The sequence below is a fragment of the Notamacropus eugenii genome, chromosome 6, assembly GCF_028372415.1.
Source record: "Notamacropus eugenii isolate mMacEug1 chromosome 6, mMacEug1.pri_v2, whole genome shotgun sequence".
In the NCBI taxonomy this organism is placed as follows: Eukaryota; Metazoa; Chordata; class Mammalia; order Diprotodontia; family Macropodidae; genus Notamacropus; species Notamacropus eugenii.
Window position 1 is genome coordinate 302563210 of NC_092877.1, and position 24934 is coordinate 302588143.

Consider the following 24934-nt stretch of genomic DNA (forward strand, 5'->3'; position numbering starts at 1 on the left):
TACCGTTTGACCCCTTAGCATCCCCAGGTCTTGAATATTGGACAGGAAACCTGAGTTTGCATTTCACATTGGATGCTTCCCAGGTGTGTGACCTGGGGCAAGAAAATGTACTTTTATGAGCATCAGTTCCCTCCTTCTTAAAATGGGGACCATAATACATTCTCTCTCTCTACTTCTCAAGGTCTTGTGAGGAATGTGCTTTGTAAACCTTAAAGCTCTTTGTGTGAGTTGTTGTTATCTGACTAGTTCCTGGTTAGTAACATCTTCAGGCTTTTCAAATAATGCTCATTCCCAGGTCCTGTAGTGTAGTAGATTCTCCCAACAGTAAATATCAAACTTTAGGATTCCAAAAATTAAGGTCAAGGTGTTGAATTTCTGAGACTACACTGGAATTCTCAGGGTCACGTTGAACTGAGATTTCTCTCATTCCTCTTTAGACGTACTCTTCACCGTGACCTTGGATCAGCTCTGGCCTCCCTCAGTGAAAGGAAAGAGATACTTTTCAGCCCTGCATGCATTTGCCTGATGTCTTCTATTAAGTCCTCAAATTTGCATATCATCTTTCTTCCCTAGAGCTCATAGCATGTAATGGGCAAGTGGGGTACAAATGATTTAACAGAGCTGACCAAATGATTGGAAAATAGAAATTCTGAAGTTCCAAGATCACATCTCCTGGACAAGTGAAGAAGGAAGTCATGTAAAGATAGCACCAGCTATGAAGCCAGAGGTTACTTAAAGTAACCTTGGGCAGGTTACTGAAAACTTCATAGGTCTCCATTCGTCTGTAAAATGAGAGAGTTGGGCAAAATGACCTTTAATTGATCTAGTTATAGATCTATGAGCCTATGACTGTGGGGGGCATTAACTGCCTTTACCTACGTGAATGATTATAAACCATATCAACAAGGCATTTATTTAAGCACAAGTACTGGGCATTGTATTGGGGATACAAAAACATAAATGAGACCATTCCTCTTCAAGGAGTGAGCTTACATTTTGCTAGAGAGAAGCATTCTTTTGGGTGAGAGAGCACCAACAGCTGGAAGGATTAAGGTGGTCAGACACTTAGTAACTCTGTCCCTTTCTCCCATACTCACTCACTTCTGAGATGGTAGCAGCCTATCTCCAGGAGCCAGAAAGAGAAAGCATAGAGACCGGATTTTCACCATCATGGAGAGAATGGCCTTGAAATTACAGCAGGACAAATGGTAGCTGGAGAAAAGAATATTCTCATAGTGAAGGCTGTTAGACAGCAGAGTACACAGATGATGAGCCTAAGAAATCTCCTTCTTGAAGAGTCAACATCTGCTTCCTTGGCTATTTAAGAACAGCTGCCTGGAGGCGGAGGGGAAGCGGGGTAGACTACATGATCTCTGAGGATTCCTTTCAATCCAAGATCCTGTGTGACTGTATGACTGTACCACTACCTACTACAGTTGGATGGAAAAGCTATGGAGATAATTAGAGTGAGCCCTTTGGGGAGCAGCAGGGTCAGAAAGTTTAAGGGGTTCAAGGAGAATGGGTCTTGTTTCTGACAAAAACTTGGACATATCAGGGAATCCTGTCTTTGTGCACACATCAGTCACTCTGAGGATTTTCCTACTTTGTTTTGAGTCAGCACAGTAATATGGGAGTCAAAAAAGCTGGTGAGCCTTAGACTTTATTAATGGAAAGATAATATATAAAACAAGAGAGATTATAATAGTCCTCCTTTGCTCGGCCCTGGCCAGACCACATCTGGAACATCATGTTTAGTCCTGAGCACCACATTTGAGGAGAGATGTTGACAACCTCAATCAGCAGTCTTCTTGGATGCTTCCTCCCAGTGAGAGTGCTAAGTTCACAGAAGCTTACCCCAGAAATTTGACCACCAGTTGGTGAATTTTTCATGCCACAGCAACTTATAAAGATCATCTAGGGAGACACAGAAGGGTTAGGATCTGTGTTAATGAAAGGAATACCCACACTGATGAAATAATGTATTCTCAAAATATTGGATTTTTATTAATTTTTTTGCATAGCACCTTTAGATTTATTCTTCCCTCTTAATAGTATTCAATTTTTTTCCAGTTAAAAGATAGTAAAGATAGTTTTCAGCATTCACTTTTATAAGATTTTGAGTTAGTATTGGATTATTACTGATAACACAGTGCAGTTTCAGAGGAAGGCAATGAAGATGATTGTAGAGTTCAAAACCAAACCATAGGTGGACTATTTGAAAGAACTAGAGGACGTTAGCCTGGAGACAAAGATATTTAGTGGTTGGGGCATCATAGCTGTCTTTGAATGTTTGAGAAGGTCTCATGCAGTAAAAGGATTAGACTTGTAGTGTTTAGCCTCACAGATTATATCAAGGACCAACAGGTAGAAGTAACAGGTAGACCTCAGGCCCATAGAAGGAAAATAGTTCCTAACAATTAGAATTGTATGAAAGTAGGATGTAATGCCTGGAGACTGTATGTTTAGGTACTAAGATTCCTGGTCACTCTTGGACTTCAGGTGGAAATTAGATGACTTGTTGGGTATATTGTAGATGGGATTCCTGGTTCTGGTTGGACTAATTCTCTGGATTCCTTTCCAGTTCTGAAATACTATGAGTTGGTTCATTCTAGATTCAATGTAGTCTTGAAGATTTCTATAAGTCTTCCAGTCAAACCAAATGCTCTTTCTCCCCTGCAGGAATATAGAATCCTGAGATCAAACCACAATCCTCAGGGTGACATTGAAATGAAATGTCTCCTACCCCTTCCTGGACTTGTCCTACTTTGGACCCAACCTCTACCATGACCTTGGATCAGTTCTGTTCTCCGTCTGTGAAGGATACTTTTCAGCCCAGCATGTGCTTAAACTCATGTCTGCTACTAATTCCTCAAATTTGCATATCATCTTTTCCCCCAGAGCTCATAGCACTTAATAGGCAAGTAGGGAGCAAATGATTTAACAGAGTGAAAATCGGAGCTCTGCTAGTCTCTGGATCCCACAGATGAGTGGATTAGCTTGGATGTCAGTGGTGAATTATGTGCCCGTCAGCAGCCTCCACAGTACTTAGCACTTCACCAGCATTAACTCCCTGGTCCTCAGAATTGCCGTGCAAACTACAGTATTATCACCTTCCTGTAGAGAAAGAGAGAAGGCATTCCTGAGTCCCTAGGGGAGTGACTCTGTAAGATTTTTGGCCTAATGATGCCCTTTGTTTGGGTAGCAATATATGGAAGTAAAATAGACTCTTGCCAGCGCCATCCTCCACACCTCCACACAGATTCCATTTCCACCTAGGAATTTCTCACTGTTGCACTGTCTCCCTGCCTCTTAAGAACATAAATTCACACGAGTGACAGCATTTCTTGCCAAGCAATTTTTAGTCAGTAAGTAGGTCTTGTTGTTTGAGAAAAATATGAAAGAGAAAGTGGAATGCCAAGTCTTTGAAATCCAATTCCTTTCACTCATGAGGAGAAGCAAGTGATGACTTTTAAATTATAGGGGGTGGAAGAGAGGAACCTTTTGGTCAGTTGATGACTCATTGGATAACTGGATACTTGTGATCATCAGTCTCTGGTCATTTCTTTGCTACTACCATGGTCTGTTGACTGAGAAGAGGATGGGAAATAGCTCTAGAATGCTTATATGAACTTGAAGGATACCCAGGCTCAGAAATACCCATTTCTCTTCTATCTCCAGGACACCAAGAGCTGTAACTTTTCCCCTCATTTATCATTTATTCATCAATATGTGTTTATTAAGTATCTACATATACACAGATGCAGAGAGTGGTAGAAAAGAAGCATAAGTCTCTCATTCACTAATTCACCAAGCATTTATTGAATAACTACTATGTGCCAAGCTAGGCATTGGACCCCCAGAGATCCTCCCCCCCAAAATAAAAACAGCAACAGTCCTGATCCTCCGAGGAGCTTACATCTTATTGGGGGAATACACAGAGACAGATAATAAAGAAAAAATATATACAAAGAAAGTATAAATGAATTTTTTTTTCAGGAAGAGGGCATTAGCAGCTGGGAGATCATGTAGGTGGTGGAACTTGAGATGAAGTCCCTTGAAGGAAGCCAGGTACTTTAGGAAGGAGGGGTGAGGAAGCAATGCATTCCAGGTATGTGGCAGAACCAGTACAAAGGCATGTCATGGCGCCTGCCCTCTAGAAGCCTCTCTTTTAGTTGAAGGTGAAGCTAAAAATCAAACAATTTAGTGACAGTGTTGTAAGCGATGTGTAATTACATGCCCAAATGAGTGGATGATACAGAGCAGTTGAATGCTTATAGAAGCTGAGAGTAGGGAGAAATTCATGTGGACTGGGTGGAATGGGGAGGAAAAAAACACAGGCACTGAATCAATACAAAGTATTTGTGGTATGGTAGGATGAAACTATTCCAGCTTGAAAAGAAGGTTCATGTGAATTGGCAATACCATGGTTGGGAAGGACTGGGCCAGATGATAGCAGGCCTTGAATGCCAAGTTGAGTCTTTTCCCAGGGTAGTCTCCTTTCACAGAAGAGAATTTAAATGCTATTACCTTTCTAAGATAGTGGTTTGTTGCTGTTGTTTTTAGAATCTCCCCTGTGCTTATTTGAGTGTGAAATGGAAACCATTCACACTTTGTAAAAAGAGACCATGCTTGTTTGGGCTGGGCAGGGAAGGGAGCTGGGCAGCCAAATTCAATTCAGGGTAGTTTGGGCGGTGGGGGCAATAAGGCAGCAACAGCAGTCAGAGCGTACGCTGTGAAATTTGTGTAATTTGACTCCAAGGTTAGAAAGAAGGGAGAAGGAATCTGAGAGAACAGAGTTTGACAGAGCAAGGGCATTTCATTCTGGAGTTACTGATAAAGAGGAGTCTAGGGAACAAGACTGGGCCAGAGGAGTGAAGGGGAAGAGGTAGCTGCCTTCTATGCAACTTCCAGGGCACCCACCTCTTCGATTGGTGGGTCCTGGCTTAGCCAGGATGATATTAGCCAAGGCGGCAGTGGCCAAAGGCTAGTAAATAACTAGTAATTGCCAAAGTGCTGCTTTAGCCTCATTCTTTACCTACCCAAGATATCTCTTTTACCTGCATGTAACCATCCATCTGTGGATGATGCCAGTGCATCATGCTATTTATTTCCTGTTTTATGCTGGGTCTTCAGTGAAAGTGGTATTCCTCTGCCTTAGCTGCAGCTTTTTAGGCATAGCCCTTGAACAGAAGGTAGACTTGTATGTTTTGTTTACCCAGAGGCAGATGCAATTGATTTACATCAGCAAGGGCCAACCTGTCCTTTGTACAAGCGGTCAGATACCCCTACGAGCTGGGATTTGCAGGTGCAAGCCACTGGCACCAGTTTCTCATTGGCTACAGAACCAGCAGGCATGGCACTAGCCCACAATATTAGAAACTTGGTATTCTACTTGGTGTTTGATTTGTATTTGAAACCAAACAGCAATTAAATTCATTCTCCAAAAATCTGGAAGGGGAAAACCCTAATTTTCTAGGATATTTATATTCGATGCTAAAAGTGAAGCCTGTTCTAGAGGCCCCCAGAGCTCATTAGTGATAATGACGGTTATTGTTGTCATTGGATCTGCGTGTGTCTGGCTTTCTACAAAAAGGCAGCCAAGTGCAAGGCTCCCCAGGCAGGATCGGGAAAGGAGTGGGAGGTATGTACCCATTTGGTGGCCCCCTCGCTGTGCCATCTCCTCCCCAAACCCCACTACTTCCCCAGAGCCCACCTCCTCCTTAATAACATCTGTATTGTGGTTTCTAAATGATGATAGGTGTCTCTGAATCCCCAAAGCCATCTAGCATCACGGGTAGAGATGTGACAGCTAAAATGCCTCCTTTGTGATCAGAGCTAGAGGCAAGAGATTGTAAAGGCTACACAGAATAGCAGCCTAGGGGAGGCAGTTTTTGAGACTTTCCAATCATCAGCCAGTATCCCATACACTTAGGCAAGTTGGTGATCAGAAAAAGAACAAACCAGCCACCCTTTTTGCTCCATCTTTCACTGCAGGGTCCTGATCCTTTGGGATCCTGTTTGGAAACAAAGCTCTGAGTGCTAGTGTCCTTGACAGGGGCTAATGTTACCACCCTGCTTTGGGTTTCTTTCTGGCAGATGGTAGGAACTATTTAAGGCTCCAGAGTAATGGAAGGAGAGAGGACCAGCACGGCCGGCTCATCAGCCCTGCCCTCTACCTGCCCAGAAGCCCTGTCTGTATGGAATTCCAATACCAAGCCACAGGTGGGAGTGGGATCGCTCTGCAAGTGGTTCGGAAAGCCAGCCAAGCCAGCAAGCTCCTCTGGGTCATCCGGGAAGACCAAGGCAACGAGTGGAGACAAGGAAGGATCATCTTGCCAAGTGATGAAATGGAATATCAGGTGAGGTGATAAAAGGAGATTTGTGGGAAGATTGAAAGGAATCATTCGCAGCCTTATTTCAATATTTCAAAGGGCTGTGCCCATTCATCATTAGGGAACGTGGTTAAGCTCCGCTGTTTTCATTGTGTTTCTCCCGTTGCCATAGCAACTAAATGACACTCTTATTTGTTATTCAGAATGTGCCTATCTATACACCCAGACTCGGCTCTTTGTTCCTCCCATTGCTTCTCTATTGCTGAAATCTTCTCTGGACAAATGCTTTCTCCCCCCTCCATTTTATTTTAGATTGTTATCTGGTAGCCTGACAAAAGGACAAAAGCCAGAAAAATAAACACAAACAAACCTTCCCCACTAGAAGGGAAAAGCAATGTCTTGTTCTTAAGATTCTCTGAAGGAAATATAAACAGCCTTTCCTGACCTGCCTTGATGAATCTGAGCCAGGGAAGGGGAGTGGAAGCTGCCTGCTCTCTCTGTGGCCTTTGGTCTCTCCCAGCGGCACTATGGCTTTTATGATCTCTATTGAAGAGAGATAGAGACAGAGACAGACAGACAAAGAGAGAGACAGAGAGAGAAACTGAGGCACAGAAGAGGTGGGAGCTGTTCTGATACTGGTAGACTGGCCAGAAATCGCCCGAGGCACCCTTTGGAATAGGTGACTCCATACCAGCTTCAGCATTAACCTTCTCCTCCCCAGCCAAGAAGCAGCAACAGATGGCGGGTGAGCCAGCCAACTGTTTGCTTAGCTTGCCAGAGGACATGTGCTAGTTTGCAGAGAGAGAGAGAGAGAGAGAGAGAGAGAGAGAGAGAGAGAGAGAGAGAGAGAGAGAGAGAGAGAGAGAGAGAGAGAGAGTGATGATTTAACATCACAGAGCAAAGGCACCTCTGTTTGCTCGCCACCCTTTCTATCCCTGTGTTAGAGGGGTATTGTTGAGAGTCATTTTCTCCTGGTTGTAATGGTGTACCCATAAGGAAGCTGTGTGCCCTCAAAGCAAAGTGAATCCATACTCTCCCTTTCTCATAGTGTCCCAACCTACTCATTTCCTCTGAGTTATAAGAATGCTATACCTAACTTGGGTATTGAAGGAAAAAGAAAGGAAAAATTTTAAACATAGATCAGGTTAGGGTTCTTTTTAATTAATGTGTTCTAGTTACTAGACATAAAAATTTATTACCTTGTGTGGGGTTATTTTTTTCTCCCTCCACCCCCTCAAATATGCATTTGATCTGAACCAACTCTTAGAATTAAGATTTCTAAATGCTGCTGCCATGTGGTCAACAAATGCATACCAGGTGCAACGAAAGAAAGAATTAATAAATGAATAAACAGGCAAACAAAGACATAATGACAAGTAGGGAAGAAATGAGAAATCTTTGCACTGTTTGGTCATGGAAACTTCACCTAACCATGGGATTTGTTCTGATTGTTTTCATAGATTGTGTTCGAGGGAATTCTAGGCAAAGGACGCTCAGGAGAGATCGCCATCGATGATATCCGGATAGGCACTGATATCCCTCTAGAGAACTGCATGGGTATGTCAACATCTGTCTCCTCTGGGCTGCTCCAAACTAGACAACAAGTGCTGGTGTACACACCAGAAGGCAGTAGATCACTGTGTTAGATGCTGTGCTTCCTGTATTCAACTCAGGGCACAAAACTCAGTTACTACCTCAATGAAAGGAGCTGGCAATTCCTCTTCCTCGCTACTAAGGAAGGGAAAGGGGAAAAAAAGGAAAAGAAGTTGCTCTCTAGAAAGAGAAAGCTCATATACTTGAGGTTAGAAATGGATAGAATTCCCTGGACTGTTTAGGATACCCAGGATGACTTGAAGTAAAGCTTAGTATGCCATGTTCCCAATCAACATAGATGTACACTAAGTATAAAGAACTTCTGAACACCACGACCCCATCATCAAACTCTAGCTTTTAGCAAGGAAAATGCTACAGGATGAAAACCACTTGCCAGTCAGGATTACATGCTCACAGGACTTGATGAATTTAATGGAAGCCTTCACAAGCAAGCAAAAATGAAAACCACCAAACCCTCCCCCCCCCCCAAAAAAATAGATTAGGAAATTTCAAACAAACAAAAAACAACTTCAACTGTGTTAGCAATAGCATAATTACTTAAGAGATTCTTTTACCTGAATGAATTACAGGGAAAACCCTGGCAAATAAACCAAGCTATTAGAAATTTAGTATCTTATCCACCAAATGCGTAAACTAAGTGGTCATTGGAGAATTGAGTGACTCAATGACCCTGTAGAAGAGCAAGGTGCAATATTGTCTTATTGGTCAGATGTCCCTACAAACCTCAATGAAAGACACACTTACCACTCATTGTCTCACCTTCAGGTTAATGTTTTCCTACTTGGGTTGCCCTTCGATTGCTTTGCCAGACATTTTGTCTTCCATGCCATAAGTCTCACTGTGAGCAGTAGACTTAGGCCAGTGTAGAAAACAGGTAGCATTGAGAAGGAACTAGAATTTCTTTGGCCTGAGAAGTAACTCTAATAACTCACAAAATGCTTTTCTTGGCACATTTATCTTGGGTATGTGCATATGTGGTGATATCACCAGCACCTGGGATTAACCTGGTCCCTCTGGGAAACTCCCAGGCTTCCAGCATCTAAAAGTGATCCAGTGAGAACGTAATCAGTGATAAGTAACTGATTACAATACTTTGGGGATCCATTCATCCAAGAAGGATTTTTTTTTGTTCCAAAGAAACTTTAGGTACCTTCTTCTTCTGATGATGTGTTAGATATGGTACAGAATATGTAAAAGATACTTTTAGGCATGATATTTCAGAACCACGAGCGAGGGTGTTACAGAAAAGTTACCAGAAGTAATTTAGCTTCATTCATCCTATTCCATTGTCACTTTTGCTTTCTTCTTTCTAATATAAAGCATCTTTTTTTTTCTCTTTCAGAACCTATCACAGCTTTCCCAGGTGAGAATTTTTCAGGTAAAAGATATTTTTAAAATATGCATATATGCTGTTCTTTTGCCTCTCCACTTTACCATCCCCTGTAATGTGAATTTGAAAAACAATATTCTCTAATTTTGACCAAGTTTTTGTGGTGCTGTTACTTAGGGGAAATGGGTGATATATCTTCCCAACACTAGATGGCACTAACTACGCCTGCAGTGGTAGCAGATGGGCTTGAGAGTTCTTACTATCTTTTGTCTAATTAAAGTTTAGAAGCCAGTAATAGAGACAAATAGGTTAGGAATAAACCTCTCGGCCCTACATTGACCAATGGGGAGCAACGAGGCTTGAAATATATGAGTGGTGTGGAAAGAGAGCCAGTAGACAGAGTTAACGAAGAAATCAGTAGCAAATTAAAAGTGAAATGAGGTGGCAATGATTTATTTTAGCATGAAGATGGTTTCTTTCCAGTTTCCAGGCACCAAGACAGCAGTCTCAATTATTCCACAGTAAGGTATAATGGCAGGTGGTTTTGTGAAGGAAGAAAATTAGGAGTAGACTCTGGAAATGACTGTCAGAAGGAGGGACAATTAGAGTTCAGAAGTTGATGTATAAAAGTAAAAGAAACACGGAGAAATGGTGTATTTAGTGTCTAGAACAGAAGACTTCAAATACAGGGCTAGAAAATAGAAAATGAGATTTTTTTAAATCTCCCTGTTAAGTCAATTGAGCATATAGCAATAACCGTATAATTTAGGGAGCCTACCTCATTTGGAAAGAGAGGGACACTTTTCAGAGTCTAAATGAATGGGAGTTCTCTGTGCTGTGGATAATTTAGTTGGCTTTTTGTATCTTCCTACCCATAATCCCATAAAAGTGACATTTCCAAAGTCTTTATCGGTAGGTGATTAATGTATTGTGAAGGAGGGGTACCCCAAGTAAAGGATATTTAGCCTTCTACACTTTGTGTATAAACTACTCACAGAAACACCCACATACCTTCTCTATATTTGCAGGCTTTAATCATAAACTGTCCTATGCAAAAAGAGTTGTGTGATGCTATTATGCCCTGTTAAGATTTTACTGGATGTCACCCGGAGGTGATATGTATCAGAGATAAAGAAAGTCATTTTTATATCCAAAGTCTAGACTTTATCTTTATTTCCATTAATCTGCCCAACTCATGGCTAGCTCAGTCACTCAGGGACAGATAAGTCCCTAGTTTGTTACCTGGATGCACTCTCTAATTCCTTATTTGTTTGCCTAATTTGCTAGTCACCACTTACAGCTCTAAGACAGCAGAGAAGTGAGAGGTAGAGATTGGAGTGGGTTGAGAATGGAAATAACAGGTTTCAATAGTAGGAATTACTTTTCTCTGTTACCTTCCTGGACTCTGTTTCCATCTCAAGACACGTGCCTGAGCATACACAAACACATACGTGTTCAGGGTATTAAATCTACATGCTTTGGAATTATTTGGATATGAGATATATGTAAATTTGAATAAAAATTGTGGAAGAATTTTCCAAAATTTACGTGATGACAGTTTGAATTCAAGTTTTTACCTTTAGTACAATCTAGGTAAATAAAATCATTATCTTCTTGTATATCTATCAGGTCAAGTGATAACTGCTATAATGTAGTGAGCCTCAAAGTGCTCATGTAAAAATAAGAAAAGACTTCCCAGAAGAGGCTACCCATGCCATTGTGATGTGAGTGTGGGATCCCATGATTTGGGCCATGCCTGGTCAGTGTGGTGCAAAGGGCTTCACTTCTCTAAGAGAATAAACAAATGGGTGCACCTGTGCTCTATTCAAGTCACATGCATAAGTGTTTCCCAGAAAGCTTAATAATGTCTCCTTTAACAAATAGACATGTAAACAAATGTTATGGTAGACCTCTTCGGGGCAGAGTTGAGTATACTGAGTATTAAAACAGCCCCTTTCATGTGAGAGGAGAAACAGAGAGAGAGAAAAAAAGTTATGTATTCCCAAACACAACAGGATGAGGTTGGGAGCAAGGGAATCTGGTAGTGATGGAGAAAATTATGCTGGTCAAGTTCTATGGTAGCAGCTGTTCACATGGATCCCATGTCTCGGTGGGTTAGTTTTTTAGTTTGTTTTGGGTTTTTTTAGAGAAGGGGGGGATTAGTTCAGAATGACTTTGAGACTGAAAATATCACCTTCTTAGGAAGAACTCAGAATGTTTTTAGAGTAAATACTTAAGGCAAATAAATGCTTTTGGTCCTGGGTTGTGTGGGTAATTTTAGATTTGGAGATATCTTTAAAAGTTTTGCTTTTTTCTTATTTTCTTTTTCACTATGAAACATTTTCTTTTGCATTCAAATAGTCTTAAATGTGCTTTCTGCTTTGGCATGTTATCTGTGGCTTTATAATGGCGTGTGAGGAAAAGGGGAGAAAATGGAAAAATTGCGTGTTCTTGTATTTTAAACAAAGTCCATTTTTTTGGGTTACAAAATCACTTAGAATAACGCGCAGTCTAAGTTGTATGTTTTTTAAAGCATTTCATACAAATGTGATACAATCATGTATCTCTTTTATGAATTAAACAATTAAAGAATAAAAATGTGCCTTACACAAAGAAAAGAGTGATACAAGTAATCCAGTTAAGATGACGGAGTGTTTCCTCTCAACCAATGCTTAAAAAAAAAACCAACCTAACAGAAGAGCAATAGTAAAGGAGCCAATAAAAATACACAAAGTTGTAATCAGTGTTCTGTACTTAGTGGGCAGGTGGATATTTTTAGCACCTTGCAGCCTAAGAATTGTTATTATTACTGTTACAGTGTGTTTCTTTTGAAACAAGAAATAGGGAAGATAAATGTGCATGGCTCACCAACTATTCGGCCTACCAGGATCCTAGACGTTTGTGTGCTAGATGCTAACCTCTTCTTTTAAGGAAGATGGGGGTTTCCTAAGAACCATTGCTGTACTCATCCAGTAAACTTTGCTTCATTGTAACTGGCTCATTTTTCTTTGAAGTGTCAGGGCCATCTGGGACTTGAAGTCATCTTAAAGGGTGGGGGAAGAAGGTCTGGCATACCATGTGTTTTCTTGGTCCCCCAAACCCAAGAACAAACCAACTGTGGATACATCGTGTATGTTTAAAATGAAGGTCTAGGGCAGACTTGAAGGAAGAAAAAAATGTCTGAAGGGTAATCTAAGCAGAAAGAAAGGAGGTAGTCCCACTGGTTTATTAGAGCTAGGTTACGGGGATATGAGTGGATTATATACGAATGAACCTTGTTTAGCACCAACTGGCCCATTCACCTTCTAGCTGCTTCTTGAATACTCCTAGCTCACGGCATGGCTCCCCCAAAGTGTAGGACCTGAAACAGTCCTTCTGTTTCAACATAATCTAGGAATGTCTCCATTTGGAGTATTTTCAAGTGTTACAAGGATGACTGTGAGGGTTAATTAGTGCTCGGCAGAGTGATCCTCTGATGAAAGGAAGGAAAGTATTAGTAATCAATCCATGCCTGCGTTTCAGAGAGGCAGCTGTGGTGTGTGAATTGTTCCTGGCTCCTCTCTTACCCTCCTCTCACTGCCAGATTAAGAATAGGTGTTGCTGAGCAGGAAAGCATGGAGATGAGATATGTGTAAACGGGATAACTTGGTTGACATTGTTTGCTTTTGGAGACACTCATGGGTTATGTGTGAGGTACACTGCACACCCTCAAAGAGCTTGGACACATTCCCCATAGTTTACCATTAATCCAAACAGCTGCCAAGGTCAGTTTGTCTGAAGAGATGAAAATTTCTTTCCCTGACCACCCTTCTCCATGAACATAAAGGACAGTCCTTGGTTGAAAGAAAGGAAAACAAGCTCTAGGGATAGGGGAAGAAGGCAGAGGTTTCGCGTTTTGCCATCGATCTGAATATAATGGCGGAGTTAGACTTCCAAAAAGAGCAGCTTCTGGTGGCTTTGGTGAAAACCCTGTGATGTTTCTCCCTCATTCCTTTGCTGCCTGAGTGGCAAACAAAGATCAAGGGGAGATATTTGCCTCATTAGTCATTTGCAGGACACTTTGTACTTCTCCGTTCTCTCTCAGAAGAGATCAGTGGGCGGGTTACTCATTTTTCCACCATCTTCTGTAAACTTTCTGTCTGGGGTGGAACCAGCCATTTAAAAAAAAATTACATCTAACAAATTAAACAAATTCCTTGTCTTTGAAGTTCTCTTTCTCTGGGCCTTTCATTTCAACCTATGACGATTACCTCAGTGAGTGTCCTTACCCATGTTAGCTCACAGAACAGATTTCACATGTTTTTAAGAAAGGAAAAAACACCAGTTTTTGTTTAGAAAACATCTTTCCTCCCTCAGTTATCACTGTTGCTGCTGCTGTTCAGTAGTTTCAGTCGTGTCTGACTCTTCATGACCCCATGGACCTGTCCATGGGATTTTCTTGGCAAAGATATTGGAATAGTTTGCTATTTCATTCTCTAGTGGCAAACAGAGGTTAAGTGACTTGTCCAAGGTCACATAGCTAGCAAGTTTCTGAGGCTATATTTGAATTTGTCTTCCTGATGCCAAGCCTAACATTCCATCCACTGCACCACTTAGCTATCCTATTAAATAACAAATTAATATAAAATAATTAAAGAATTGGAAACAGTTTAAAGATTTTTAAAAAAAGTTATATGTAATAGAAATAACAGAAATCATGTCATCTTTTATTCTATAAAAATAAATTCTTAAGGGAATAAATTTATTTGGGAATATGTCATAAACAGTATAAAACCCCAACGCAAGGCAACCAAGGAAGGGTCACACCCACACGTTACAACACCTGGACAAGACTGAAATTTACAAAAAATAATAGCTCCTTGTCTGCCCCACTCATCTCTTAAAGCAAAAGCTTTAAACAGATGAACAGTGGAATTTTAGAATTTTGTGAGGATCCTCTGAGGATGGGTAGTCTGGGCTAAAATGCAGTTCAACCCCAAATGTGAAGGTTTTAAGTGCATTTCCTGCACCAGAGGAACATATGATGAACTTTTTAAGTGTATTTACTCTTCTATGTTTTGTCTCCTCCATTAGAATGGGAGTTCCTTGAGAGCAGAGACAGTCTTAATTTTCTATTTCTGTCCCCAGCTTCACATATAGCAAACATTTAATAAATAATTTATTCACTCATCCATGTGTGACCACAACAATGGCTCAATTCAACAATACAGGCAACTGATTAAATTTCTGGAGTCTCAGGATTCAAGAGTTGGCCAAGACAACCCTCAGAGACCTCCTGTCTAACCCATGTCTTACCCAGACTCCCTTGTACAACCTCTTCCACAAGCAGTCAGCCAACCTCAAAAATTCTAGGAAGAGGAAGACCAATCCCTACTAAGGCAGCCGTTTGGGAGTAATACTAATTGTTAGAAAGCTTTCTCTTATATCAGGTCTAAACCTGCCTCTCAAGGCTTCTACCTTTTACTCATAGTTCTGTCTTCTGGAGACAAGCTAAATAAACCCAATTTCTCTTTCTTATGTGACGAGCTCTGTGCAAGGCACAAGGAGAGATAAAAGAGTTTAGATAAGATACATCCCTGCTCTCTTGGAGACTACATTGTAGCAGGAAAAAAAATTATATAGATAGTACATAATATATAACATAAGTACAGAACATACTTAAATATATTATTTTATATATAACAATTATTTTATATATATACATGTATAAATAATGTACAAAAATAAGTCAATAGTAAGCACTCATTAAGTGCCTACTAGGTGCCAGGCCCTGTGCTAAGCACTAGGGATACAATGAAAGGAAAACTACAGCCCTTGTCCTTGAGGAGCTCACAGTTTAATGGACAAAATAATATATGATAAATGTTCCATCAGAAAAATGGAAGAGAGTCAGGATCCAAAATCATCACTAACTAGGAATCACTGGTAGACTTCCTGAAGAAGGTGGAATTCTTTCCCCAGAAAATACTCTACACGATTCTCAGCATCTTTTGCTAGGGCCAAATGTAAGCAAATGGAATAGAATCCACTGGTTCTTTTGTCTTTATAAAAATTGTAAAAATTAGTTAGTTTATTTTTACATGCATTTGTAATCTGTCCCCTTCCCCCAACCCTATTCACTTATTGAACAATAAAAAAAACCCCTTCATTATAAACATGTATAGTCCTGCACAGCAAATTACCACATCAGGCATACCCCCAAATGTATCTCTGCTTATTAAGTTCAGCACCTCTATGGTTTGAAGTGAGTGGCATGTTTCATCCTCAGTCTTCTGTATGCTGATCTTTGTATCTTGCTGAGAATGTCAGGGAAAACTGTAAAAGAGGGTGGAGGTTCCATATGGCCCAGTCCTTGTTTGGTTAGGCAAGAAAAAGCTGAATTGAATTCATTTTCATCCACTAGTTATCCTCTATCCTGAAAAGGATCCTGGTATGGAGAGCCATGCTGATTCCATGTTCCCCTGACTGTTCATTCCCTCAACACCATCCCTTGCCCAGAGATTATGAGGACAGGCTTTTTTGTTGTTATTGGGGTTTTTTGGTCCAAATTTGTGATTTCTTCAGTGTAGGAAATGTCTGGTGTTGAAACTCCCTCCACCAATGCCCATTAACAAGTTGTGTATAATTTATGGTCTTAGAGTTGCTTAGAGGCACAGAGACATTCAGTGACTTGTCTCTTGTGACTCAGCTAATATGTGTCAGACGTCAGACTTGTTCTTCTAGAATTGAAGGCTGGCTCTCTATCTGCTGTACCTTTTTGCCTCTCTGATTGACTGATAATGAAGCCTAATGCCATGCCTGCCTCATTGGCCCAAGGGACAGCTCCCAGAGACCTAAGGGGCTCCTGGACTTCTTTGGCCTACATTGCCATTTAGAAGTCCAGTCAGAATAGTGTGCTTTTTTAATGTGCAACTCTTACCACTAATCTGGGGGAAAATGCATTTTACTGGGAATTTGGGGAGCTTTATGAGTAGGAGGTGGTAATACGGTGAGGAGCAGACATTTGTGACTACATTCTGGCTTAATAGAAAACTGGGTAGTTGCTGTTGTCTGGTCAGGTGCTTTGGATGTGGAGTTAATCCCTATTGATTCATTACTGTCATTTTTCTCTGACTGGGAAGCCACACCCTCATTAAAGAATGTCCCTCAAAGGCCATGATCGCAAATCAGAGACAAATACCTTCCCCAAAGGATAGGGGAGTCCTCTTCTGAGTCATTTACTTCAGGTCTCCTCTTCTCTTACTTTATGTCCCCTTGAATTCTTCTGAGTTTACACATAGCAAAACAAAAACAGAAAACAGTGGCAGAGACTGTTATCAGGCAGCCTGAATAAATGAATTGATACACCATTTTGTTGGGAGTCTCAGGCTGACGATTTTCTCAGTTTCTAAATTTCCAGTATTCCCACAAAATCTTTACCAGCCACAGTGATGTCAATATTGAAAAGCATAAAGGTTTCCCCAGGTATATGGGAATTGAGGAAAAGGAAGAATGAAAGAAGAGAAAAATAAGAAATGTAGCATGGTGTTATTCAATCAAGAAATATTCATTAAGGGCCTCCTATATACAATGGACTGTGGTAGGCAAAGGGATGACTTTATTGTATCCTCAGGGCCCAGGAACCCTCATGGTTTTGATCTCAATAGAGAATACATCATGAAGCCTCTCCCTCTCAGCTATTCCAGAAGTATGGGGGGGAGGGGTGCTTCTGATTGTCTGAGAGTTACCAAAAAATTCCTTTTTCATTGGAAAGAAAAGAAACCCTCTGTCCAGAGGAGCTAGCAAGTCACTTTGATAAGGCAAGAAAGTCAGGTTTTCTTTGAAAGATTGTCTAAGTATAGTATATCTTTCTTCCACTACTGATGACGAAGTCAACTAGATTCTACAAGTCAGGAAGAAAAAGTCTGGCATAATGCTTATTTTTACTAAACCATAACCACTGTAGAAGACTGTTGAGCAATCACATGGTACTGGTTCAGATCTGAGTCTAAAAGCATAAGTCACCCAAGCCATTCTGCATGTTCAGTAAAGAACTTTGACCAAGGTCCACAACCCTATGCAGATGGGAGCACCTCAGGAGAAATGTTTGGCAGTGTTCTTGATGGTGACAAAAATATCTTGTGCAGAAGTATCTTGAACCACCACTTCATGTCTTGGGACTGAGAACTAACTGCTAGCCAGAAGGCAGATGGGTAGTAAGTGATTTTCCTGAGGTCAAAGATAAACTATATTCATCAGTAGAGCTCATTTCTGATTTGAGCAGTCTCAGAAATATTCTGAACCAGATTCTCATCTGATGGGAGTTCCCGAGCGAAACTGTGACCCTACATAACATCATGTGGGACTCTGGCCAGTCCTCCCCACAGGCTCCATTGGGTACAAATTTGGTGCATTATCTCTATGGCAACCTGAGTCAGGCTACTGAACTTTGTGGCCGTCGAAATTTTACTCTGCCAGCTTTATTTTTGTTCAATAGCTTTTCTAGGGTTCAGTCTTTCTATGTGCATGTGCGTGTGTATGCATGCGCGTGTGTATGTGTGTTTGTGTGTGTGTGTTAACTCTCCTGCTGTGATTCTGCTTTGGACTTTTTTCTCTTATAAATTCTTTTGCAACTCGCTATTAAAACCCTACCTCCAATTAAAAAACCAAGATGTGTTAGTCATTGCCTGACAACTGTAATTGTCCTGTATAGACAAGACTGGGCTGATTTTGATGGGCAGAGCAGGGCTGGCAAGGCAGGGTGGAATTTGCCTTTAAGTCTAGCCAGGCTAATTAATAAGCCGTTTGAAAATATTTACATGCCAGGCCAGATTTGGTATTTCCACCCAAATTGCACTTTCATAACTCATAACTCAGTAGTCGTTCCGGCATCGCTTTGTACTTGCCTGTATTCTTGAAAGCATGTGTGTGTGTTTCTTTTTTTTTCTTAATTAATTTTTTACTAGTGTGCATGCTTCCCACCTAGCAACATTCTTCTATGTCTCTCCACCAGGGGGCACCCTCCTACCAGGGACCGAGCCCACAGTGGACACAGTGTCCGTGCAACCCATCCCAGCCTACTGGTATTACGTTATAGCCGCAGGAGGTGCCGTTCTGGTGCTGGTCTCCGTCGCTTTGGCCCTGGTGCTCCACTACCACCGGTTCCGCTTTGCGGCCAAGAAGACCGATCACTCCATCACCTACAAAACCTCCCACTACACCAACGGGGCCCCTCTGACAGTGGAGCCCACCTTAACCATTAAACTCGAGCAAGACCACAGCTCGCAGTGTTGAGTGGATTGGTACAGAGGACAAGGACAAAACCCAAAACAAAACAAAAACAAATGAAAAGACTTCAAATGCGATGCCTCGATTTTGCACTTTTTCCTCTTCGCCTAGTCTCTGTGTGGACTTCTAAACATCTCTTTCTAATAATCTTTAAGCCCCACTCAATTTTCTACACTGTGTTCTTGGATCCCATCTCACCCATTCTCCCAGTGTTGGGGTTCGTTGGGGTTTTTTTTTTTTGTTTGGTTAGTTGTTGTCGAGCAAAAAACTGTAATGCTGCATCGTGGATTATGAGAAAAGCTATGTACCCCCCCTTCCTTAGATCCCCTCACAACCTGATACAATCCACCCACCCAGAGACTGTACTGAATATCCTTAATGTTTTTTTTTTTTTAGCCTATCCCTTATACCTCCCCTCAGTGGGCAATCTGCCAAGAAACTTGATAGGAAAGCCTAGAAGCGTTTGCGTGTGTGGTGTGTACATATATGTGTGCATGAGCATATGTATGAGTATCTTATCTATGTACAAGAGATGGTGTGTGTGTGAGAGAGACTGATTCAATGTGTGTGTTCAGTGAGGGCCCCCTTTCAACTTTTTCCTTCTTTTACTTCTCCTGGGGGTTCTCTTTCACAAGAAAATAATATGCTAGTTTGTTTACTTGGGGGAAGAAATGGAAATTTTTTGTTGCCTTATACAGCACTGGATGTGTTTCTGTTGGCTGTCATTATCATCTCTGGGTACCTAACGAAATAGAGAGGGCATAAAAGAATGGCATGGACTACTGACCTTCCTGACCCAAGAGAAAAGTTCCCCCAAATGGATTCCCAGGCCCTTTCTTAGTGGATACATGGCAGTATCTTAGAGTGATGAGATAATGCAGAGCCATTGGGTGCTACCACCCCTGAAGCAAGTCTGCTTGAGTTGCCTTATAAAAGAAAAGCTTGTAATGAATGTTTAGCTTTTATTAGTTAAAACCAGCCTTGGAGTAAGTCATAAAGAACAAATCTGAGATGGGTATTGAAAATGCAGTAGTTTAATTGGAGTGGAGGAGCAAGAAGAAAGGATTGGGATATTGTACCTTAAGTCTGCTCACCTGAGAAAGAGAATTGATTGAGTCCCGTGGAAAGGCAGGGGAATAAAAGATGAGAGTCTCCTCCACCCCTTCTTTGGTATTATACTGAAATGTTGTTGGCAGATCTTAATACTCAGATGGATTTGTGCTCTCATGGATCAAAAGTTTCCTCTAATTATGCAGATGATATCTGCCCATCCAGTGTGACTCTTATCCTTGCCCTCCTAAAAGTTCACCAGAGGGGGTTCACTGAACATGCCAGAGGCTTTCCTCACTTTCTCCTGATATTACCAGGGTACCAGTAGAGCACCCTGACTGTCTCCCTGTCAGCCCCTGGATTACAAAGCCATTCACCTGACTTAAAATATTACAAGAGAACTAGAAAGTAACCTTTTAAAAAATTTACCAGTGTGCTACTCCTTAAAGCATCAAGTAGCACCTGGCAGATGGACCTTATTTTGCTGACCTATAAAATCCAGATGTTGACTACATCTTAGAGTAGCAAGTGTGGTGAACACAATACTACTATTGCCCATTAAAGCCATCTAAAGCCATGTGGAAAAAGACATAACTGAGAGAAATCACCTAATGATAAAGTAATGAAATGGAATCTATATCCAAGTCAAGACTGCTTTGTCTGTTTTAGTGTCTCTTCTTATGATGTAACATAGCCCTTGAATGATTTGTCACACAGGGAAGCAATAGATGGCTCCACCAGTAGGACAATTTGTAGTCGACATGACCTCTGTGGGGGCATAGAGACATTCTACTCAAAGATGTCTCCTTAGCCTCTAGGTAGGCACCAGCACACAGAACTAATGAGCATTTGGACGCGAGAGAGAGAGAGAGAGAGAGAGAGAGAGAGAGAGAGAGAGAGAGAGAAAGCATTTCTTCAAAATACCCAGCTCTGCCTCTAGCCAGAAAAATGATTCTTTAGGATTAAGTGTCTTTCATCCTTTGGAAAGGAGGATGCTTCCCTTCTCTTTACTGCATTCCAGAAAGCAGCCCTGGCTGTACTTTTCAGCATTCTTTTTCCAATTTTGTCTACTCAGTAAAGGAAAAGATAGAATAGTTGAGTAGAAGGTGTCTTGAGATCTCAAGAGGTTTTCTCCCCTCTCAAAGATCCTGATAGGAAAAAGAGGTGAAGTGGGCAGCTGCATAACATGTGATGTGGAGGATTCTGTTGTGATTTCCATGTTAGCGGGAGATCAGGAGGGGTTTGGCCCCAGTGAGGCTTCTCTTCCTGTCAGTGAACAGTCTGGGCCGATTTTGTTTCATGAGGATGTTGGCTGCTTCTGAAGGTGCCCTAAGAAGATGATGAGTTAGGAAACACCACCCAGAAAATCCAGCCAGTGTAGTGGCTGGCTGACTTTTCATATACCCTCAGAGATTTTCCCTTCTTTAAAAGAAGATGACAGCAACTTTGTAAACTTTCTGCATCTTTATCAGATGCTCCATGTGGGAAAAATACATTGTCTTTATGCACATGTCAAGGTAGAGTCTGTAGGAGTGCTTTAGTCTTTGTGAATTCCCATGATGTACTTCAACTGGGGATGTCACACTTCTTTCTTTCTCTCTGTCTCTCTCTGTCTCTCTCTGTCTCTCTCTGCCTCTCTCTCTCTCTTTCTCCCTCTTTCTCTCTCTCTGTCTCTCTCTCTCTGTTTCTACCCCCTTCTTTCTCCCCTCTTCCTTCTTAGTATTTTCCCTTCCTTCTTAGTCATTTTCAGGTACTGTGCAAAAAAGGCAGGTTACTCTACAAATGTTAGAAATATGCCACAACCTGATGCTTTCAGGAGTGAAATTATGATTCTTCACTTGAGTGGGGGGATGGGGTGGGGCGGGTTAAGGAAGCTAACCGTGCTTTAAAGATGTTGTGGTACATGAGTATATGCATGTTATAGCCCAGTTGCATCAGGATTGAGAGAGATATGAGAGCAACTGACAGAATGGTACAGATCAGGCTTGTGAAGATTTTCCCACATGGAGGTCCCTTGTCAGTATCTCCTGCTCTTGAACATTAGTGAGATGGAAACCTTTGTCTCTGAGGTAAAGTTCCCTTCCTTGTCATTATGTTAGCAAGTGCTATCGTATAGTCTTTGTCCTAGGGCAAAAAAAAATCCATATGGTTCCCCTTGCTAAAACATGATTCTGGAAGTGAGGTGAAACCTAGTCTTTGCCATGCACGCTCCCCACCCCAGCATTTTTCTTTAAAACCAGAATTGGGCAGGAAAACAACTAGTAACATTTCAGAGGTTGGTACAGATACCCTCTCTTTAAAATGAAACTAACAGACAAACAAAAATATTATCTCAAATTACCAAAGACAAACCAAGAAAAGATCACGTAGAGATTTTTACTCCCAATTCTTATTCTCTGGAACTGTGACATCCCCTTGCATTGCTCAGTTGCCTGTACGTGAAAATAACTTGTGGACATTGGAAATTATTTGAAGATGTATTGTGTGGAATGTAATAAAATGATGATATTTTTATACAAACATCTGGATTTTTTCTTCCTTGCCTGTGAGAACAAATTTGGAGTGGAGACTTTGAACAAATTGATGGTTCTAAAGTTAACATGTTGCTTTCTAAGCTACAGGGCATTTCTGTGGGAGGTAGGTGGGTTGACTCCTCAGGGCTGAATGCCAACTTTTCATTCCTTTATTTTTATAACTCCTTGTTAGGAATTTTATCCAATCTATGCAGCTGAGCCAGCTTTTATAGTTGGTGTGGGATTTTGCAAAAGTTGCTAAGTGCTAAATGTGATCCTACAAAATTTCTCTTGATAGCAAAACCCTAGAAATGGGTCGTATCATTTCATAGGGCCCCACAGGAGAGGGGCTGGTAAAGCTGAGTCATACTCTCAGGTCCACTTAGAGAGAGAGCAATCTTTCGGGGGGAAAAGGGCAGTGTCTTATTTAACTCTTTCCTGACATATGAGCATCTTGTCGCATCCATAACATGGTCCTCCAGTATATGCCTGATAGTGAATATACTAATCCACTTTTCTAAGCAAAAGATTCCTCTTACAAGGGAGATAACCTAAGCCTGAAGTATGTGTGGAGCCCGAAGAGCTTCTGGGATGCATTTTCAAGATTTTAAAGTGGAGGCTAATAATAGGGCAACAGTATCCGTATTGAAATAAGCATCTGATACACACAGTGGTTCTTAACCTGGGGGACCATAAACTTGCTTTAAAAATATTGTCAAAATTGTATTTTTATAAAATTTATTTTCTTTGTATTTTATTTTTTGCATTTAAAAGCATCCTAAGAGTCTACAGGCTTTGCCAGATTACCAAAAGTGTCCATGACATGAAATGGGTTAAGAATTTCTGTAGTGGATTTAATAAATGAAGAGTAGCTTAAAAAGAAAGCCAGCTCTTCAATGACTAGATATTTTACCCAACCCTCCTCTTTGGTACTTAGAGGCTCTGGTCATCTTAATTATAACTCATATGACAGAAGAGATCGAACAAAACTCCATTGTGAGAAAAGATAAACTCATAGCTAGCAAAGTTCAAGGAGTTGTTTCTAGATCAGGATCAAGGAGAAGGCACAGGAGTATTTGACTGGTAGTGAAAAGTAATGAAATATTTCTTTAATCTAAGAGTTGTTCTTTAGGGTTCAGGGACTTTAGGCATTGTTCTCTAGCATTCCAGTACTCTGTGCAGATAAAGGGGAAAGAGGCAACAATATTTCTGCCAAGTTTTCTCTCTTTTTTTGGTTTAACCCCTGCTCTAGAACAGGATTTCTTATGGGACCCATGAACTTGTTTTTAGAGCTGTATTTCAATATAACTGGTTCCTTTTGCAATCCTATCTTATGTGATGCCTTTACAAATCTTATTCTGAGAAGGGGTCCATAGGTTTTACCAAATTGTCAGAGGGATCAATGATAAAAAGAAGGTTAAGAACCCCTGCTTTAGAGACAGGTTCTTATAAAAAATGACTGTCTGGATTTTGGAACTGGTTTTTTGAAACATGTTTCTGAAGGCCCTGCAAATAAAAAGCATAGTTCACTAAAAAGGAAGCCATCCTACCCAAGTACATAGACATAAACTTAATATGTGTGCCACTGCACATGCAACTTTAAAACATAGGTATAGACACACCTCTTATCTAGCAATGTGGAATCACAGCAGAGAACTAGAAGAACTTTGAGAATATCGGTTCATGACCTCACTTTATAGGATGAAGAGATAGAATCCTAGAGAAGTGACTTGTTGTAGGTTGTAGAGCTGATGAGAACAGAGATGGAACTTGAACACAAATTTCTGACTTCTAGTCAAGTTCTGTCTCTACTGTACTGTACTGCTCAGCATTATTCAATGGCAAAAGCTATTGACTGCTTGCTTGTCTAGATAGCCTAGACATAGATCATAATATCAATATGTGTGATATGTATTATATGTAATATGTGTGATATACATGCACACATCTACATATACGTATACACACGTTGTGGAGAGGATTCTTGTTCAGGTACAGGTTGAATAAAATGGTCTTTGGAGTCTCTTCCAGCTCTTGAGTTCATGTTGTCAGCAGAAAAGATTAGAAAATTCCGTATTGTTTGCACTTCAGTTGTCAAGGTTAATCCATTTTTAACCAAGATGCTTTGCTTTTAGTAAAGCTCTCTGTAGCCTTTAGTAAATGATAATGTTCAGATTTTCATGAATCCATTTGAATTTTGTTTGTGTTTTATAAGGACTCAGGCTCAATCAAGCCTTTTCTTTACTGACCTGTAATCGAGTTCTAAGGTCTTTAACTAGAATTTGTTCATTATTCTTCCTCTTTTGGAGGCTTGCTTGACAGCTCCCCTTCTTTACTGTAATGTCACTACCACAAAAGGACAAAAGGCCTTGAGCCCTGTGGGATTCACCCCAGAGTGCAGCACTGTTGTAGGTAAAGCATGCTACAGTGCGGTCTTTCAAATTCTCCCAAAGCATAAATATTATAGTCAGAGTTTCCAAAGATTATAAATCTTGGGCCACAAGTCTCAGAATAGCCTTTTCCTGGCCTTTCCCAGTTCTTTATAGAGTTATACAAGCAGTAAAACACTACTTGTTTTTAAACCTGTTCAGATACTGAGGCTACAGGAAGTCTATCCACTCCAAGTGGTACCCTATTTGTTTTCTTTCCCCTTCCCACTGACACTGGGGTTTTTTCACACAAATGCAGACTGGCCTCCCTGTACCCTGGGGTGAAAAGGCCTGCATTTTAAGTGTTGATTTGTAGGGATTATGCTGCGGCACAAGCCCAAATGGAACTAAAGATCAGTGGCTGCATATTTTTCCTTTAATTGTACAGATCACCAGGGC

The 24934-nt window shown here is 40.9% G+C and overlaps 1 protein-coding gene across 4 annotated transcripts in view; it reads left to right on the plus strand.

Moving 5' to 3' along the window:
• The window catches only part of NRP2 (neuropilin 2), a 147741-nt gene that overhangs the window by 101128 nt on the left and 21679 nt on the right, over positions 1-24934 (plus strand). Inside the window, exons 13-16 of one of the 4 annotated variants that reach the window (XM_072620111.1) lie at positions 6097-6359; positions 7793-7889; positions 9289-9324; positions 18269-18615. In XM_072620111.1, the coding sequence (XP_072476212.1) occupies positions 6097-6359; positions 7793-7889; positions 9289-9324; positions 18269-18549 (677 nt within the window). In that variant the 3' untranslated portion in view covers positions 18550-18615. Of the gene's footprint in view, positions 1-6096; positions 6360-7792; positions 7890-9288; positions 9325-18268; positions 18616-24934 lie in introns of those variants that run through there. The other 3 variants (XM_072620112.1, XM_072620109.1, XM_072620110.1) reach the window with 3 other exon arrangements.